Genomic DNA, 17972 nt, shown 5'->3' with positions numbered 1-17972 from the left:
CCAACTGATCTGGGAAAACAAACAGGACCAGCTGCTGGGGGTAGGAGGGGGCTGGAAGGGGGTTTGGTAGAGGGAGGGTGGGAGGCTGGAGCTGGACCAGCCTGGTGGAGAAAGGAGGCTGGGAGGGGGCCCATAGTACAGAGAAAGGACAGGGATCCCAGGGTCTCATTCTGGCACACCAGGAGGCTTCCTGACAGCCCCTTCCCTGCCCCTTTCCTCAGTGGCTCCTTCTTCCCTTTCTTGGTGACTCAGGGGCGCAGAGCCAGGGAGGGGTTTGGGGGTGGGGGACTCTGAGAGAGGTCTAGAGGTCTTCTGGGCAAGTGGCTGTTGTCTGTGTTGGTGAGTGTGCCCATTTCTGAGAGAGCTGGTGGAAGACAGCCAGAACTATAAGCCATGGCAAGACTGCGGGGGCGGTATGACCCACACACCATTGTCCTGATGAGGAAGCTGAGGTGCAGAGGAGGGGAGAGGCTGGCTAGTGCCACACAGCTACTTAGTGCAGAGCCAAAATCAGAATTTAGGGCTAGAAGAGGCCCTTCTCACACTCAGGGTCTCCATCCCAAATCCAAGCCGGACTCCTCCTAATTTGGATCTCGGCTGTCCTACCTCCCCACTTCCCCCCAGCCTTAGAACACACACACACACACACACACTCCCCTCCTGCGGATTACGGTCCTCTGACCAACACCTGGACTGGAAGCTGCCCTCCCAGGTGGAGCACCGGCCCGGACCCCCAGCCCCAGCTCCCACAAACACAGTGTCCCGCTTCTGACAAGCCCCTGCACCCGCGGGACGAACACCCAGCGTCCGCGTCATGGACCAGCGCAGACGCACAGCCTGACGCACTCCGCACCCGCGCCCGCCGCCCCTCCAGATCTCAGCCTCCCACCAACTCCCCCTCCCACGCAGCCCCACCGCGCCGCTTTCCACCCAGCGCGGCCCGCCAGCGCCCACTGGTGGCCGAATCCAGAACTGCCGGAGAGAGATGGGGGAGGAAGGGAGAGGGGAGGGAAGGAGAGATTTGGCTCCTCACCTCCCACTCCGCTGCCGCAGCCCCGACTTGTGAGACCAAGGCCAAGGACCAGGACGCGAAGAGTCGAGGACTGGCTTTTGCCTCCCTCCATAGTTTGTATTTCCCCCTGTGGTTTAGGGGAAATTATATCCTACTTGTGGATGTCCAAACCCCCGCTAGGGTAGGGAGTCAGGGGAGTGGGCATGGTTCTGACCCCATCCCCAGTCAAACCTGGTTGTCTCTGCTCTGACTCAAACCCTCCTAACTTGGGCTTTACTCCCCACGTTCTAGGGCCCCATACTTTTGGCCTTCACCTTCACACACGTCATGATCCTCAACAGCAATTCCTCACCGGTGAAAAAAGAGACCCAATGGAGGCTCTGGCTGCCCCCAGTGCCTGTTCTCAGCATCCCAGAATCCAGGGGTGGGGAGGTTGGTAGGATGGGCAAACCGTCACCCCTCTCATTGGAGAATTTCCTCAGTCTCATCGGAGAATTTCCTCTATCTTTCCTGCACAGGGACATGGAGCTCCACCTCACCACGTGCGGTTCACTCACTCATTCAAGTTTCATTGAGTGCCTACGATGTGTCCAATGTGCCCTGTGTGAGGTTTGAGGATAAAGATTGAGAACAAGGCTGACACAGCCCCTCTCCCCTTAAACAGAGCTGACGCTCTGGTATAAAGAAAGACACTCAGTACACCCTTAAACACCCATAAACAAAAGGTGAAAAAGAACTTTATAGAGTGATAAACAATATAAAGAAAGCAAGGTGATATCATGGATGGTAAATGCCAGGAACAGGGTCACCCAGGAGGTAATAAAGGAGCCAGCTGTGCCAAGATGTGACTGAGACACTCCAGGAAACGGGAAGAGCAAATGCAAAGACTCTGAGGTGGGAGCAAGGTCAGTATTTGGGGGAAAGGATGGAAGGCCAGCCGGCATGGCTAGACTTCCAGGAGCTGGAGTGCTGCCTGCGGTCTGGGAGTCCTTTTACTCACAGGAGGTTGGGTGACTAGAGCACTAACTTTGGAGTCAAAGGTCTAAGTTCTAATCTTTTTCCAACACTGGCTAGCTATGTGAATTTGGACAGGGCCCTGCACCTCCTTGAGCCTCACTTTCCACATCTGTATACCCAAACCTACCTCACTAGACTGTTGTTGAGTGTATAAGGAAAGCATCTGGCTCATGGGAACAACAAAATATTAATTCCCTTCTCATTCGCCCCTTCCGCTTCTGCCAGGAATACCTTTTCCATTAAGGAAAACTCACACTTTTGCCAAAGGCTGTTGTGTCTGGAAAATTCTGCACGTTATGAGGAAATGTCCTCCTTGGAGCTTGCCTGGGAGCCTCAAGCCTTTCCCCCTCCTTCTCTCCCTCCCCCTCTCCCCACCCTTCCCCCTCCCCCCCCCCCCCCCCCGCCCCAACACCCAGCACTGGGATTGGGAACAGGAGCCTAGGACCTTCAGTCAAAACAGAAGCCCAGGTTCACATCTCAGTTGGGCCACTTCTCAGCTGTGACACCTCCTCGCCAACGTTCCGGAACGCTTCTGGGTCGCCGCATCTGTGAAATGTAAGGCAGTTGCGGCGCCTGCCTCATCGGCTGGGGGCGAGAATGAGCCGAGCGCACGCACGTAGAAGCTCTGAGCAGAGCGCCTGGCCTGAACTTCAAGGCGCTCAGTAATCAGCCGCCGGCTCTCAGCAGACGTCGGGACCGAGGCCCCCAGACCCTGGAGCTCTGTCTGGCGGTTGGCAGCGCCGCGTTCCGGCCCGGCCGCGCTCGGGTTGAAATGGTCTCCCTCGCCACGGTGGGGAGCCACTCCCTTTGTTACTATTATTCCTAAACGATTTGTAAACCCGCGCTCTGCCTGGGGCGGTTCAGGTTTCCTGCGCTCAGCGCCGCCTTGCGGGAAGTCCTGGTCCTCGCTTCCTCCCGGCCCCTCCACGACGGAAACTCCGGGAGCGCAGCGCAGGGTCTGGGAACTCAAACTTGTGAGGAACGGGGCTGCGATGGACCGATCCTCCAGGAGAAGAGGACTGAGGGGCTTGAGGAAAGTGGCCTGCGAAGAGCCTTGTCTACCTCCGCTCTAGCGTCTCCCCCTCGACCGACCTAGGGCTGAAGGAGAGGTGTTTAGACGCTGGAAAGAACTTGCGCGCCTCGAGCTGGGAATGCGCTGTCTTAGGCCCCAGAGTGACCTGGTACCTCCGTCCCTGAGGGTCTGGGCCAGGGAGAGCGCTTTCTGTCCCGAGGTCGGGTGCGCCTTTCCTGGGTCAGGCCCCTAAAAGAGAAAAAGCGGAGTCAGCCTTGGCTGCGGCAGGCGTGGGACGTGTGCCTCAGCACTTTCCATTGTAATCCCCGAGGGCTGGGGCCAGATCGGCGGCTGCGGGAAAGGCCTCTGGCTCCCCAGGGGACACCAGAGCTGACCGCAGCCAGCCCGCTGACTCAGCTCCCCCCACCCCAGCGGAAGAGGGTGCGGGGAGAGGGGCGAGGCCTGGTATAAAGGCCCGCACGCCTGGCCCGCGCGCAGCCTCTCCATTTTCCTTCTGTACCGCGCTCACCCACCTGGTGAATACGCAGTGCTTGGGAGGGGTCTTTTCGGGGCGGAGGAGGGTGAGATGAAGGGGAGCCTCTAGCAGCCCAAGTCCAAGCCTGCCCGGGTCCAGCGTTCTTTACCCCCGACCCGCGTTGGGCGGGCCTGGGCCGGCGAGGGGGCTCGCTAGACGCTGAGCACTTCGTCCGGTCTTTCTCGCCAGCAGCGGCATGAGCAGCGCCCCCGCGCCGGGCCCCGCGCCCGCCTGCCTCACGCTCTGGGACGAGGAGGACTTCCAGGGCCGCCGCTGCCGGCTGCTGAGTGACTGCGCGAACATCGGCGAGCGCGGAGGCCTGCGCAGGGTGCGCTCAGTCAAGGTCGAAAGCGGCGCGTGAGTGATCGCCCCAGCGAAGCTGGGCTGGTTGGGGGGTGCCGAGCTCCCCTGGCCCAAGCTCCTAGCCTGGGACCTCAGCTCCCAGCTCTCCGTTCCCCAGAGTGTAAGCCCTGTGAGAGAGCCACCAACACGGAAAAGCCCTTGGTCTCCCCCGAAGTCCCCAGACGCCGCAAGACAAATCATGGGAAAGAATGTATCCTCATGTGAGCTAAAGAGATAAAGATGAGGGGCGATCCTTTGCGAGTCCCCTGTGGAGCCAGCCTGAACTCCGAAGGGGTTCCCAGTGTAGTTTTGTCCTCCCCAAGTTTTTCTCTGTGCAAAATTAGATAGCTCTGCGCCTCGTTTAACAAAAGAAGCCAAGTCCCTTCCGTTCTCCCATCCTGGTCTCCTAGAGCCCAGGGCCCTCGGGAGAGCTGAGGCCGCCGAGCCATTGCAAGTTGCTACTGCAGGCTAGAAGGCTGCTGCATGTGCCTTTGCAGGCACCTAAATCCTTGAGGTAGGAGCGCTTAGTGGGATGATCTTCATTACTTGAGAAATTCTATCCAACCTGGGGGCCCTGAGCTGGAAGCCTCGGCCCCTCAAACTCCGGATAGCAGCCAGTTTAGGGTCTTTAGCCTCTGGAGGAGCTTGATTGTCATGCAGTGGGTACATCAAGGGAGGGGCCTGGCGTTGGAGAAAAAGACCAATTTCTCAGTTTTTCCAATCACAGCAAGCAAGGGGGAGAGAGAGGAAGGAATGAGGCTGAAGCAGATGCCTCCCCAGGGCCCCTTGTCTTTCCCCAGTTGGGTGGCCTTTGAGTACCCAGACTTCCAGGGACAGCAGTTCATTCTGGAGAAAGGCGACTATCCTCGCTGGAGCGCCTGGAGTGGCAGCGGCGGCCACCACAGCGACCAGCTGCTGTCTTTCCGGCCAGTGCTCTGCGCGGTGAGCACAGCCCTCCTCCTCCCCCTCTGCCTCCCAGCTCTTAGCTCCAGACCCTGGCCCAGCCATGGCGCCCCGGGGGAGGCCGTTCACCCACTGTGTAGACACAATTCCTAGATGGGTGGTAATGGCATTACTTCCCAGAACCAGAAGGGTCTCGGAAAGTGTGGAATGTGGGCGTGAGCCAGGCGCGGGGAATCAGCACCACGGTCAGCGCCAAGACCACGCCAGGCCTGAGCACCATCTGTTCCTCACGTCCAGTTGTCCACACGCATGAGCGAGCGCCACTGTCATCACACAGCCCTGTGAGGTCGGGGTGGCTGCTGGTAGCCCCATACACAGGTGTGGAAATGGGGCTCAGAGGGGCAAAGTGACTTGTCCCAGGTCACAAGGGTTAACATGAAGATGAGAAGAGGGTCAGTCATTGTGTGTGTGTGTGGTGGGGAAACGACTGGTAATGAATCAAATACACTGGAGGGGAGGACCTCACTTCCCATTTGTGCTGGCTTGGATACCGTACTGGTGAGGCATGGGCCTAGGGAGCAGAGTCCAGAGAGTAGGTGCTGACTGGGCCCAGCTTCTCCATTCCCTCCAGGAGCCCTGCAGGGGGAAGGCCCTAGAACTATGGAAGCCTGGACCCAACCAATACTGATGACCTGACCCATCTGTTCTGACTCTGCCATCCAGCATCCCTTGGCTAGGCCCTACCCTGTGAGAGGCTGTGCCCAGGGTGCGGGGCAGGGGAGTGGGTCGTCAATGAGGCCCTTAGAGAAACTGCCTTGGTGAATGGACCAGATTTCTCTCAGGACCTCGAATCTTCCTCCTGCAAAACAGGTCCATGTTACCAGATACCCTCTAGCCCTGACCTTGGAAGGATCTCTGGGAATCCCCGACTCTCACCCCTCCAACCAAAAGCCAGGGACCAGGCTGGGGACCTCTGAGCATTTCAACTCCCCAGACTGATGGAGCTGAAGGAGTGAACCCCGAGAGTGCTTTTGGAGCTTAAATGTCTGCACAGCTGGAGTGGGGCAGTGGGATTTGGGGAGTGGGGCTGAGAATGTATCAACATCTCTTTGGAGGGCCTGATCTGTCCATCCCCACCTGCCTATGCCTCAGAACCATGGTGACAGCCGCGTGACACTGTTTGAGGCGGACAACTTCCAGGGTTCCAAGTTTGAACTCACAGATGACTACCCATCCCTGCCCTCCATGGGCTGGGCCAGCAAGGATGTGGGTTCCATCAAAGTCAGCTCTGGAGCGTGAGTCCTGGGGCTGGAAGAAGGGAAATGAGAAGAGCAAGAAGGAAATGGGGACCAGGGAGGACGGAGGGGAAAGGTCATGGGGGTGCTAAGAGACATGTTAAAGAGAGATTTGGAAGACCTGGAGCAGTGGGCAGGGCATGGAGAGATCCACATGGGGAAAACTGAAGCAGTGGTTTGGGGCAGAGGGGGGAGCTGAGAAAAGAGAACTACTAATGGAGAACAAAGGTGGGAGTGGGGCAGAGCCTACTTACCACCCTGTGCCTTCACTGGCTTAGGTGGGTGGCCTACCAGTACCCAGGCTACCGGGGCTACCAGTATGTATTGGAGCGGGACCGGCGCAGTGGGGAATTCCGTACCTACAGCGAATTCGGCACTCAGGCCCACACCGGGCAGTTGCAGTCCATTCGGAGAGTCCAGCACTAAGTTCCGCGGCCCCAGCACCTCCCCAGAGGACCCTCAATAAAGGCTCCTGAATCTGCCTGCCCCTCTTGCCTGCTTGGTGTCTTGCTTTGTGATCTCTATCCTCATACTTCTGAGGGTCCCTCCCTGCCAATCTGATCCTCCCCTCAGGCTCCAGGACCTTTGACTATGGAGCATAAACTGGCTTAGGATGTACGTAGTTAGTCTCTGATGGAGCTCAGAGGAAACTGCTGGTAAGAATCTCAGAGATCGGGCTGTCTTGTGGATGGTGTAGCAGTTAGGTTCGTGCACTCCACTTTGGCGGTGTGGGGTTCACTGGTTGGGATCCTGGGAACGGACCTACACCTCGCTCATCAAGCCATGCTGTGGCAGCCATCCCACATATAAAATAGAGGAAGTTGGGCACGGATCTTAGCTCAGGGCCAGTCTTCCTCAGCAAGAGGAGGAGGATTGGCAGCAGATGTTAGCTCAGGGCTGATCTTCCTAAAAAAAAAAAAAAAAATTACGAAAAAGAAAAAGAGAGAAAAATGTCTCCAGGATCCTGTTAAATAGAACCAGTTTCAGCCCTCTCCTTGGTAAAAGCCCATCAGCTTGGGGCAGGGGTACTGCCAGCCCAGATGGCAGCTTTGCCATCCTCTAGTTGGGGTGCACACAGCCACACAGCAGGCTTATAGCTGAACTGCAAACTCTGCACCCACCCTCCCCCCCCCCCAGGGCCAGGCACAGCTGGGCAGAGCCTTCTTAACTCTATGCAGGAGCTCTCCTGGGTTCCTCTCTCACCCCCAGGGCATTTCCAGCCTTTATCTTCCCCCTGGTTCTCTATCCAGCCCTGGGAAGTCTGTGCCCCTTTCCCAGCTTTATAGAATTTCTGCCTTGAAGAGGAGCAATGGTGTGAGAGGAGGAATTAGTGCAAGGTCCCTCTGCCTCCCAGGGCCCTCTGAGGGGGAAGACCAGTACCTTTCCTGTCTCTGAGCCAAGGCTCCAGACCTTTTGGCTGAACTATAACAATCCTTTACACAGTCTCGAGCTCCAGCTTTTGCAAAGCATTTTCATACCCCTCCTCTCAGCTGTTCAAAACAACCTCCTCTTCAGTCTTCCTCTCCTTCCCTAGTCTTCAGAGGATTAGTGAGCTGGAGAGTTACCACTCAGCCACTGACCACAGTGAGCCTGCGTTCTGGGGCAGGTGGCAGAAGCCCACAGCCATGGCAGGGCTGAGTGGTAACAGCCAACAGAGCCCCTGGCACCAGTGTAGTTTCTTCCCAGTTCTTTCTTTGGCCCAGTTAATGATACCCTCATTCCTACATAGGCATGGCTTCCAAGGCCCTGGGGGTCCCTTCATCCTGTCCCTCAGGGATGTTTATGTTTTCAAGCCCCCAGTGGACCTATCATTGGGGAGAGATGGCCCAGATCATCGCCCCAGCACAGGGGAGGCAGGACCATGTTGGAGAACAGTTGGACTTGGACCTGGACAGTCCCCAGGGGCCCAGTTGTGCAAAGTCAGGCAGCTGCTCCCTTGGGAAGAGCCCTGGATCAGAAGTCAGAGAACCTGGGACCCAATCACACAGCACCCTGAGCCTCAATTCCCTCACTTGTAAACTGGGGCTACTGATCCCTGCCTTGTCTATCTCACAGGATTGTTGTGAGGATTCAACGAGAAACCCCTGAAAATGCTCATGGTGTCATGGAAAAGCACTGGGGCTGTCAACCTAGGGCCCTCCTTCCCCAGCCTCTTCCCATGGATCCCGAGGTTGGGTTGGGGGACCAAGGGACAGAGCTCTAGGTGGGAAGTGAATTCTATTCTATACCTGGATGGGTTTGAGAGCCCATGGCCCCTGTTGCATTTGATCTCCCTAACATCTTCATACTTCAGCCCTTTCGTCAATGAAGAAACTGGGGCTCCTCTGAGAAGGAGAAGCCTTGATGAGGTCATACACTTAATTTGTGACAAAGCCAGGACTTGAACATGGGGCTCCTGACCCCAAATCCAGGCTGTTAAGTGGAGGCTGACCCAAGCTGTGGCTAAAAGCCTCAGGCCTCAGCAGAGCCCCAAACCATTGTGGGCTCCAGAGGCGTCTGGGGTTCCTGCCTGCTCACAGACTCCTAACTGTCCCTTTGGGGGATAATAGTAGCAATAGCTAAAGGCACAGAGCCTTGTCTGAGCACTCAGAACGCCTTATGTAAGGCTTATAATTCTGTATGGTAGGTACCATAATCCCAATTTTATAGATGAAAAGATAATGTACAGAAGTTATGTAACTTCTCCCAAGGTCACACAACTAGGAAATGGGGGTGCCGGAGTTGAACCCAGAACCAAGAAAAACTAACCTCCGAGTCCAGCAGCCCATCTCCCCACTGCCTGCTCTGGCGGGTGGGCAATGGGCAAAGAGAAACGTGGTGTCTGCTGTGTTTGGCTGAGCTGCCCTCCCTCCAGAAGGATCCGTGGCTGCCTAGAAGAGTCAGCAAGTTGACTTCAGGAGCTGGCAGTGTGACCCTGAACAGGGACTCCCCATCTCAAGGTCTCAGTGTCCCCACCTGTACAACAGAGGGGTTGAGGGAGCTCATATTTACTGCAGCTTTTGCCAGCATGAACCTTCTAGGTTTTTCCAGTCTAGGAAGTTGGATTCTACTCCCCACCCTGGTGACTAAGGAGTGGAGACACAGACGCCAGGCTGGGCCTGGTATTTTCACCTTCCCATCCTCTTCCTATTCCTGGCAGGCTGATGGTCTGCAGGACCCTATAGGACTTGCATCCACCCAGGTAGGGGGAGGATGGAGGCAAAGCTGCCCGGGACTCTCCCGTTGGCTGCACTCAGCCAAAAGCCAAAGGGCATGGAGGAGGTCGTCTCATTTCTGGCACAGCCAAGATCCAGATAGGGTTGAGGGGACACTCCTCACCCCCACCACAAACTCTTCCTGGAACCCACCCACCCCTTCAGCACCTGAGTCCTCAGGAAGGTGGGGGCACAGAGCTGTTGATCCTTCACCTGTTCAGAGCTGGGATGTTGGATGGATTCCGCACTCTGAGCGCCTCTCCCTTCTTCTGCATCAGCCTTCCACTGAGAGCATTAAGTGGGTGCACCTCGCTGCCTCCCCATGCTCACAGCTCTTACATTGTGCTCCTCTTTTTCTGTCTGGGAAAGCGATAAGAAGGCACAAAGGAGAGGGATTGGAACCTTGGCCCCACCCTCAGGGACCTCCCCTCATGGGAAACCCTGAGTTTGGTCCCCAGGGAGCATCCTAACCTCTTATCTTTGCTCCCACCAGATTCCATGTCATCTTGAAGCCTGCATCCCTGTCCCTTTAGGATCTTCTGGGGTCCTGGGATCCCCTATTTCCCCCTAGACCCTGCCTCCTACACTCCTCCTTGGCTTCACCAGCAAGGACAAACTCTCCAGTAGTTACAGCAAGTAAGGAATGAACCTGGGCCCTGCAGAAGGCCCACAGTTGGACTTTCCAAACATCTTCAGTCAGGCCCCCCCCAGGACCAGGGTCGTACAGGAAACCTGCCCACTCCAATGCGTGTGCCTGGAGTCCCAGGCCTCCTCACCTCCTGGGCTGAAGCAGTGGGACAGAAAGGCCTTGAAATGACCAATTCTGACAGTAGCCACCTGGTGCTGCATGGTTGCAGGTGGGCTGCAGGCTCAGAGCCTCATCTTCAGCTAGCATCCCTCCTTAGCCGGCCTCTCCAGAACCAGGAAGCCCTACAGGTACCCAGAGACTCCAGGCCACCTGGGAACCACTGTGTTATTGCTAATAACACAGTCAGCATCTTTGCCCCTTTTTCAGAGTGGATTTCAGCCTCCACTCTCCCTGGGTTGGGGGCTTTGGACAGTACACATTTGTGTTTTAACCCTTCTACTCCTGCTGGAGCAAGGTGCCAATTGCAGCCTGGTTAAAGGACACTCAGGGTGGGAAGTTGTGATGGTGGGTAGTAGGCTGGGATGACAGGGGATGGGGAAAGAAGGAGAGCAATAGATGCGGGGCCTGGGTGGGGCGGGGGGAGTGGAAAGGAATATGCCACAAATTAGTGGGGAACAAAGGAATGAGAAAAGGAAGGGAAGAAGCCAAGTAGAACAGAGGAGAGAGGAGACAGGAGAGGACGTCGGAATAGCTGAGACTGGATGGAAGAAGCAGAGATCTAGAAAGGAAAAGAGGGGCAACCCACTAGAAGTTGTGGGGAGACAGGGAAGGAGATCGTGTCTCCAGGGAAAAGCGGAGAGTGGGAGAGAAGGAGGGAGAAAGCGAGGCCGGGCGGAGATAAAGGGAGCAACGGCTGCCCGGCCGGAGAGCAGAGACGGGCGAGAGGGAGGGAAGCGGAAATTTAAAAGTGAAGATGCAGATAACGCAGCCTGGAGACGGGAACCCGGGTGGAGGTGGGGGGAGAAGGGGGAGGAGAGCAGAGCGGTGAGGGGAGCGAGAAGGGGCGGGAAGGAGGGGGCTGTAGCCCCGGGGGTCTGAGGTGGGGCCGGGTACCCCGCCCGGTCGCTGTTTGCTGAGAGTCAGGAAGGCGGAAAAGAAACGCACTCCCGACCGGTATCAGAGAGCGAGGCCCAGGCCCATCCCCCGCGCGTCTCCCGGGCTGCGGGGCGCGGGGGGCTGCCGGGTGCGCTTGGCTGCTGCGCTGCTCGTCGGAGACTTTATTGCGATGGGGCGATAAGAGGGACTGGGGCGGGGTCCGGGGGGCCGAGGCGGCAGCGCTTTAATTAAAACGGAAATTGCGGCCCCTGCCCGCGCTGGGGGCCGGAGGGTTCCAAGCAGCACGGTCGCTGGGAGCATCGCTTCAGGACCCCCTCCATCCCCCGCCACACCCGGGCTGCCCCCTCCCGCCAGGCCCTACCGGACCGGCGCCGTCTTCTTCTCCCTGTCACCCGCAGTCGCCTGGGGCGGGGATCGGTGCCCCGGAGCGCAAAGCCTGACGCGTCCCCCCTCTCTCATCACCCCCCCGCCCCCACCTCCCACCGCCCAGTCCCTGGCTGCGATGAGACAGAGCGGCGCCTCCCAGCCCCTGCTGATCAACATGTACCTGCCAGGTACCAGGGACCAGCCGGGGGCTGGAGGCAGCAGGACCCTGGGCGGGAAGTCTGGGCTCAGGCGTGGGAAGGGGATGTTGGGGTCTAAGGAAAGGAGGTGCGGTCCAGAGACTCGAATTGCTGGGAAGACTGAGCAGTTTAGGGCATTAAGGGACCTTAAAGGCAGAGGGAGAGCTTTGGGGTTTTAGTGTGGGGTCTGGAGGACTCGAAGTGAGCAGATTGGGAGGCCGAGAGCGCCGGCTGAGGGGCCAAAAGAGCGTGGTAGGGGAGCAGGGGTGTTCTGAGTGGCAGGGCATTCAGTGCGCCTGCAACGTTGGGAGGCTGTGGTCCGCCGGGCGTCGCCCCTGCGCCCTCGTGGCTCCTCACCTCCGTGTTCCGAGTGTTCCCACCGGCCCAGCCCTCCAGGCACCCTCCTATCGTCTCCTCTCCGATGGGCTCCGCGCGCTCCCGCTCGGCTGGCGCAATACCGGCTCGGCTTTATAAGGCTCACGCCGGCCCGTTCGGAAAGCGGATTTCCTTTTTCCTGGACGCGTTTCCTGACTTAGGCGTTATGGAGGGGCTCCGCGCGGCGCGCGCCCGGCCCAGGCTCCAAGAGGAGGAGCTGGGCGGCTCGGGCTCCCAGCCTCACGCTCGGGGACCAAGGCACCCGCGTCGAGCCTTGGCTGGGGGCCCTTCTCCGCCCGGGTCCGCCTGACTGTTTTCCCCTGCCGTCACAGATCCCGTCGGAGATGGTCTCTTCAAGGAAGGGAAGAGCCCCGGGTGGGGGCCGCTGAGCCCCGCGGTACAAAAAGGTGAGCTGGCCCGAGGACTAGGGGTGGGGGCGAGGACAGTGGACAGGGGGCCAGGGCACCCACCCCAAAATGACGGGCACCACCACCGCCCGGACAGAGGGTGGAAGCGATGTGCACCCCGGCTCTGGGAAGCGGCGGGTAGGGCATGATTCTTGGGAGACTGGCCGGGAGGGACATTCACCTGGCCTTTGGCTCCTGCATCTTCTGAATCCCAGGGCTGGACTTGCAGGCCTGGGCGGATGGAGAGGATCATTGCTGCGGCCCTTTTCGGGTGCAAATGGTTTTCCCCGCTGTGGGGCCGGGGCTGAGATGCCTGGCTTCCTTTCTCTGCTGGCAGCAGGAGTGCAAGGTTGTGGCACCGTCAAGAAAGGGGACCTGGATAATTATTCCCTGGCCACTCCAAGCACTGTCACCACTAGCTCCGGGGCCAGCAGCTTCCTGCCCCACTGGCCCACACCCTCTGGGCTCTGTGGGCCAAGTCTGCTGGCCAAGCTACTGCAGTGGCTTCCCAGGTTCACCGCCGGTGCTCTCAGTGTTGCTAAATTACCCTTGGCTTTGCCTTGCTGGTGACGGAGCCTGGCTGGCCTTTCAAGCAAAGCCTCCCCAGAGCCCCATACCCGGCCGGCACCCTAGATCTCACCAAGTTATGGCAGCAGTAAAAACAAGGTCATCAACTGCTTTATCCAAAAGGGACCACGAGGCCCCACAGGAATGGGTCTCCAAGCCTCTGATGTCGCTCCCAGTCGGTGCCAGCTGCACATTTTTACCCAAACCTTCCCTTGCTTCTGACCCTAAAACTCAATGCTCCCAACCTGCCGCCGGGCAGCTCCTCGCTGGGCTGGTGTGGAAGGATTGGGGTTGCCATTATGGTGGAGGGCAGCATCTGGGTTCTGAGTGAAAAAGGAAAAGAGGTTCACCAGGGCGGATTTGAAGCAATGATCAGACAGCTTCGAGGAAAAACCATTTTATTCTAAAAGAGAGTAGGGAGTGGGTGGGTAATTGTATCAAGATTTTTCTCCACTTGTCTGATTGAGGCTCTAAGACAGGGAAGCGGGAGTTCTGGGGTGTCCCACTCTCTCACCAGCGGCATATCCAGGAAAACCTCCTTGCCGCCTCCAGCAACCCCGAAATCCAGATGGGGCAGAAGAACCTGGAGATCAGCCCAAGATGGGAGGAGGCAGGGAGCCAAGCACGGCCGTTTCCCCATCTCATCTCCTCTGCTCAGAGCTGTGCATCGCCCCAGGGACGCATGACACTTTCCTGCGCTGGAAATCCCGCCTGTTCCGAAAAAATAGAACGAACCCAAGTAGCGCCAGCGCAGTGCCCTGCGCACCAGACAGTGGCAGAGGTGGGGAGCCTTCAGAAGCTGCCCTTCCTCTTCCACATGGGGGGCACTGTCCCCATCCCTGTCTGACGTGGTGCAGCAAAGAAGCCAGTCACTACATCTTCTCCACCTCAGGCGGGCCTGTCCCGCTGTATGCCTTTGGGGGTCCTGCTGCATGCCTGCCTCTTTCCTCTGGACCTCTGGATGTGGTCCAGCGGCATGTGGCGGTCCAACCGCCTGCCCAGGCTGCCCTGTGGGGTTGTGCAGGCTCTGTGCTGAATAAGGGCGCTCAGCCGCGGTGGCAATAGGGGCTGATATCCAGCTCTTGCTCATCCCTGAGAGCCGTGCGCTTTGGTGCTCCGCTGCCGCCGGGCAGAGGAGGCAATGCTTCGCCCTCTGCCCACAAGTCTCACAAAGCCAAGCAACTGTGGGGTTGTGTCCTCCTAAATGGGAGCCGTGTTTCCATTGTACAAAAGCGCAGTAACGGCTAGAGACAGCTTTGCCTTGGCCAGCCGCCCCAGGTGCGCCCAGCTACACTCCTGGATGCGTGCTTTCCCTCCCCCGCCTGTGGTTCCCGCCGCCGGGCTGGGTGGGTCTCCCACCTCACCTCTTTCCCCACCTCCAGCCTCCCCTCATCCCGCCTGTGGCTGACCGCCCCCCTCCCCACAGGCAGCGGGCAGATCCAGCTGTGGCAGTTTCTGCTGGAGCTGCTGGCGGACCGCGCGAACGCCGGCTGCATCGCGTGGGAGGGCGGCCACGGCGAGTTCAAGCTCACGGACCCAGACGAGGTGGCGCGGCGCTGGGGCGAGCGCAAGAGCAAGCCCAACATGAACTACGACAAGCTGAGCCGCGCGCTGCGCTACTACTACGATAAGAACATCATGAGCAAGGTGCACGGCAAGCGCTACGCCTACCGCTTCGACTTCCAGGGCCTGGCGCAGGCCTGCCAGCCGCCCCCCGCGCACGCCCACGCCGCCGCCGCCGCCGCCGCCGCCGCCGCCGCTGCCGCCCAGGACGGTGCGCTCTACAAGCTGCCGGCCGGCCTCGCCCCGCTGCCCTTCCCCGGCCTCTCCAAACTCAACCTCATGGCCGCCTCGGCCGGCGTCGCGCCCGCCGGCTTCTCCTACTGGCCGGGCCCGGGCCCCGCGCCACCGCCGCCGCCACCGCCGCCGCCACCGCTGCTCTCTACCCCAGCCCCGGCTTGCAGCCCCCTCCCGGGCCCTTCGGCGCGGTGGCCGCCGCCTCGCACTTGGGGGGCCATTACCACTAGGCGGGGCGGCCGGGTGCCGGGCGGCTTCCCCCAGACGCCAGGGCGTCGTCCAAACCCATCCCCGTCCCGGGGAGGGCGCCCGGAGCCTCCCTCACTGTTCCTCTGACCTCAGATTTACTCCACCCGCCGCGCCCAGCCCCAAGGGAGGGACCAGAAGCCTATTCCATCTTCCTTAACACTGGATTTCCTCCGCGTCACCCCCTAAGCCCCGGAGGCGAGGGGGTGAGTGACTGTGGCCTCCCCCCACCCTATTCTTTAACCTCCATCTGCTTCTCGGCCCCAGCTCCCTGAAGGGGGGTCCCGGACCTGCCCTGTCTTTTTCTCCCCTCCGCCTGTACTTTGGCCTGGCTCCTGGAAGCCCCCTCCATTTTGACGCCACTTTTTTGAATTCCAAACCTTTTCTCATTTTTTCTCTCTCCCACGGAGCTGCCCCATCCCGGTATGGTGGAGGCCTGCCCAGTCCCCTTTCTTCTCCCCGGCACCTCAGCTGGCTTGGTTAAGGGCCACTGGCCCCCATGACACATGTAGGTAGCCTCCAGCCCCCTTCCTCCCGCCCCCACCCTCTCGCCCCCACCCTCTCGCACGACGGCCCGGCCAGATGTGTTCCTATTCCTTTCCAGACCCATTAAAGCTCACGAGCACCCCGCTGCCTCCTCTCTCTGTTCTTTGCTGCACCAGAACCTTTTTGAAAAGGGGGAAAGAAGTGAGGTGCCCAGCTCAGGCTTGAGCAAAAAGGCCTGCCAAGAAAGAGCTGGAGAGAATGAGGGCAAAGCGGGCTTGGGTGCTGCTGGAGGGGAGCAAGGAGCCCTGGTGGGTGGACTCAGGCGACACCATCCTGCCTCACCTTGCCTTCCACCCGCCCCTCACCCCACCCCATCCCCACTTCCATCTCCCAGCACCGGCATCCCACCTCCCCCCATCTCATCATCCTTCCACCTGCCCCTCACCTCATCCTAACCTCCATCCCACCTTGTCTCTTTTTCACACCATCTCAACCTTTCCTCAGTCACTCCATTTCATCCTCTTCCCCGCCTCCCCTCCCCTCTCCTTTCTTCTCTCTTTGAGACGTTCTCACAGACCGCCCTCCCCTTCCCCAGCATCTCCATCGCTATCTTTTCTCTGCATCTGCCCCCTCGTTTCCCGAAGGAGGGAACCCCCACTTCCGCGCCGGCTGCTCCCAGCCAAGCCTTCCTGCGGCACCTTCCTCTCGCGGGTGGCGCGCGCCCTCTGCTGGTCAGAGGAGGGTAAGCCAGGGCCAGGTTTTGCCGCTAAGCCTGGGAAAGCTTTGACTGGTGGAAGCCCCGGGGTCTCGCCCGACCCAGGGCCACAGGACCTCGACGCTTCCAGGCCTCCTTTTGCCTTCAGAGAGGAGGGAGAAAGGAGGAAGCCCGGCCTTGTATCCCTCGGGAAGTCCGGGAAGTGGGTCATTCCCCTGGCACGGCCCTTTTCTTCACCACCTGGAGGCCCTTCTGAATACTGTGCCCTTAGGGACCACAGCCCTTATGCTCTCTCTGCGCCTCTTTCAAAGTCTATTGGCAGGAAATCTGCCTTACACACGTTCCGTTAGCCGGAAAGAACGCCGGGAAAGGTGACTGAGGGGGTAGCCGCACACTCGACAAGCTGGGTGCTCGCCCTCCCCGTGGTCCTGCTGGTTCTCTCCCAGGGGCACAGATCTTTCTGCACCAAAGGTTCCTCGCTGACTGGTAGGAGGATGCCTGGGCCCCGCAAGCAGTTGTTCTCTCCTGCACACAGAGCCAGTTTGAGAAGCTAGAATACAGGACTGGGAACCAGAAAACCAGAGTTCCGGTCCCAGCTTGGCAAATAACTTGCTATGTGACCTTCAGATAATCTTCTTTCTTTTCTGGGATTCCATTAGCTGACTCTACCCCACCCAAGCCCTGAAGAAGCCACACTCTACCACACTTAGCTTCCTGATGATCCAGGCCCATCCTCATTGACCTTGAACACCTTGGTCCTTGGCCCTCCAAGGTATTGATCCCACCGTCGCTTCCCTCTCCCAATCCGGGGTCCAGCCCCTCCTGCATTCCCTGAGGTTCTGAGCCTTTTCTCTATCCTCACTCACGTCACTGGTGAAAATACGGCTCACTCCCTCGCCCCCTGCCATATGCTTACATGACAGAGTTTACAAAATGCTTTCACATCCATTGTTTTATTGATCCCCTCCAACGTCAGGGGGAAGACAGGGCAGAATTGCTTCATTCACTTGGAGGATAACTAAACCAAGGCCCAAGATGTTGAGAGACTTGGCCAACGTCTCAAGGCTTATTCTAGGACCTGTGTCTTCTGGTTCCTCTCCCACGCCCTTTCCCACTGCTCTGAGTGCTTTCTCCATAGTCCTGAGCAGCCCTTGGTCACTGGGTTTATAGAATCACACGCTCCCCAATCCCATCCGCCCCTGCCAGGATTACACAAACTGCGTCTCTAGGAACATGTGCTCCTTGTGACCAAGGTCTACTTGCCTTCACTTGCAGATGGAATCAGAAGCCTGATCAGCATGTGGCTTGGGGACGTCCATGTCCACACTGCCTGAGACATGCGTAGTCACAGATCAATGATGCCACCTAGGGCACCGAGGCTTGCAGAGCACTTTCTCCTACATTAGCTCATGTGACCATAGACAGACATCAAAATGAGCTGCTGTGATGCACTTTTCTCAGAGCCCTTTGCTTTTCTGGCTTCAACTTTCTTTCAACGTGCCTTTAAAATGCACTTAACTTCAGCTTGTTCCTCAACCAGTTTATAATTCATATCAAATAGACCTGCTGGTAATAAAAGTGTGCATTACCATTCATTGAACCTGACTCTGTGCCAGGCACTGCCTAATGCTAATGCTTTATGTGTGGTATCTCCTCTGACCTGGCCACAGCCTTGCCAGGGATGGGCTACCTCCATTTTCAGATGAGGAAATTGAGGCTTGGAGAAGTTGAGTGACTGGCCCAGCCTGTGACCTCAAATCCCAAGTCCTCACCATCACGCCAGATCCCCTCCTGCTGGGCC

General features: G+C 58.5%; 2 protein-coding genes across 2 annotated transcripts; both read left to right on the top strand.

Moving 5' to 3' along the window:
- Positions 1 to 3644: 3644 nt before the first annotated feature.
- CRYBA2 (crystallin beta A2) lies at positions 3645 to 6677 on the top strand. Its single transcript, XM_008510534.2, has 4 exons — positions 3645 to 3933; positions 4719 to 4860; positions 5974 to 6116; positions 6395 to 6677. The coding sequence occupies exons 1-4, from the start codon at positions 3773 to 3775 to the stop codon at positions 6540 to 6542; spliced, it is 594 nt and encodes a 197-aa protein (XP_008508756.1). The 5' UTR covers positions 3645 to 3772; the 3' UTR covers positions 6543 to 6677.
- A 4840-nt stretch (positions 6678 to 11517) lies between these two features.
- FEV (FEV transcription factor, ETS family member) lies at positions 11518 to 15689 on the top strand. The gene is given in 4 exon segments (XM_008510535.2): positions 11518 to 11569; positions 12286 to 12360; positions 14354 to 14835; positions 14838 to 15689. Coding segments are annotated over 4 exon segments (726 nt in total). The 3' UTR covers positions 14955 to 15689.
- The last annotated feature ends 2283 nt before the right edge of the window (positions 15690 to 17972 follow it).

Source organism: Equus przewalskii, chromosome 5, assembly GCF_037783145.1.
Source record: "Equus przewalskii isolate Varuska chromosome 5, EquPr2, whole genome shotgun sequence".
Lineage (NCBI taxonomy): Eukaryota > Metazoa > Chordata > Mammalia > Perissodactyla > Equidae > Equus > Equus przewalskii.
The sequence above is the reverse complement of the archived record's forward strand: the minus strand, read 5'-3'. Positions and strand labels throughout refer to the sequence as shown.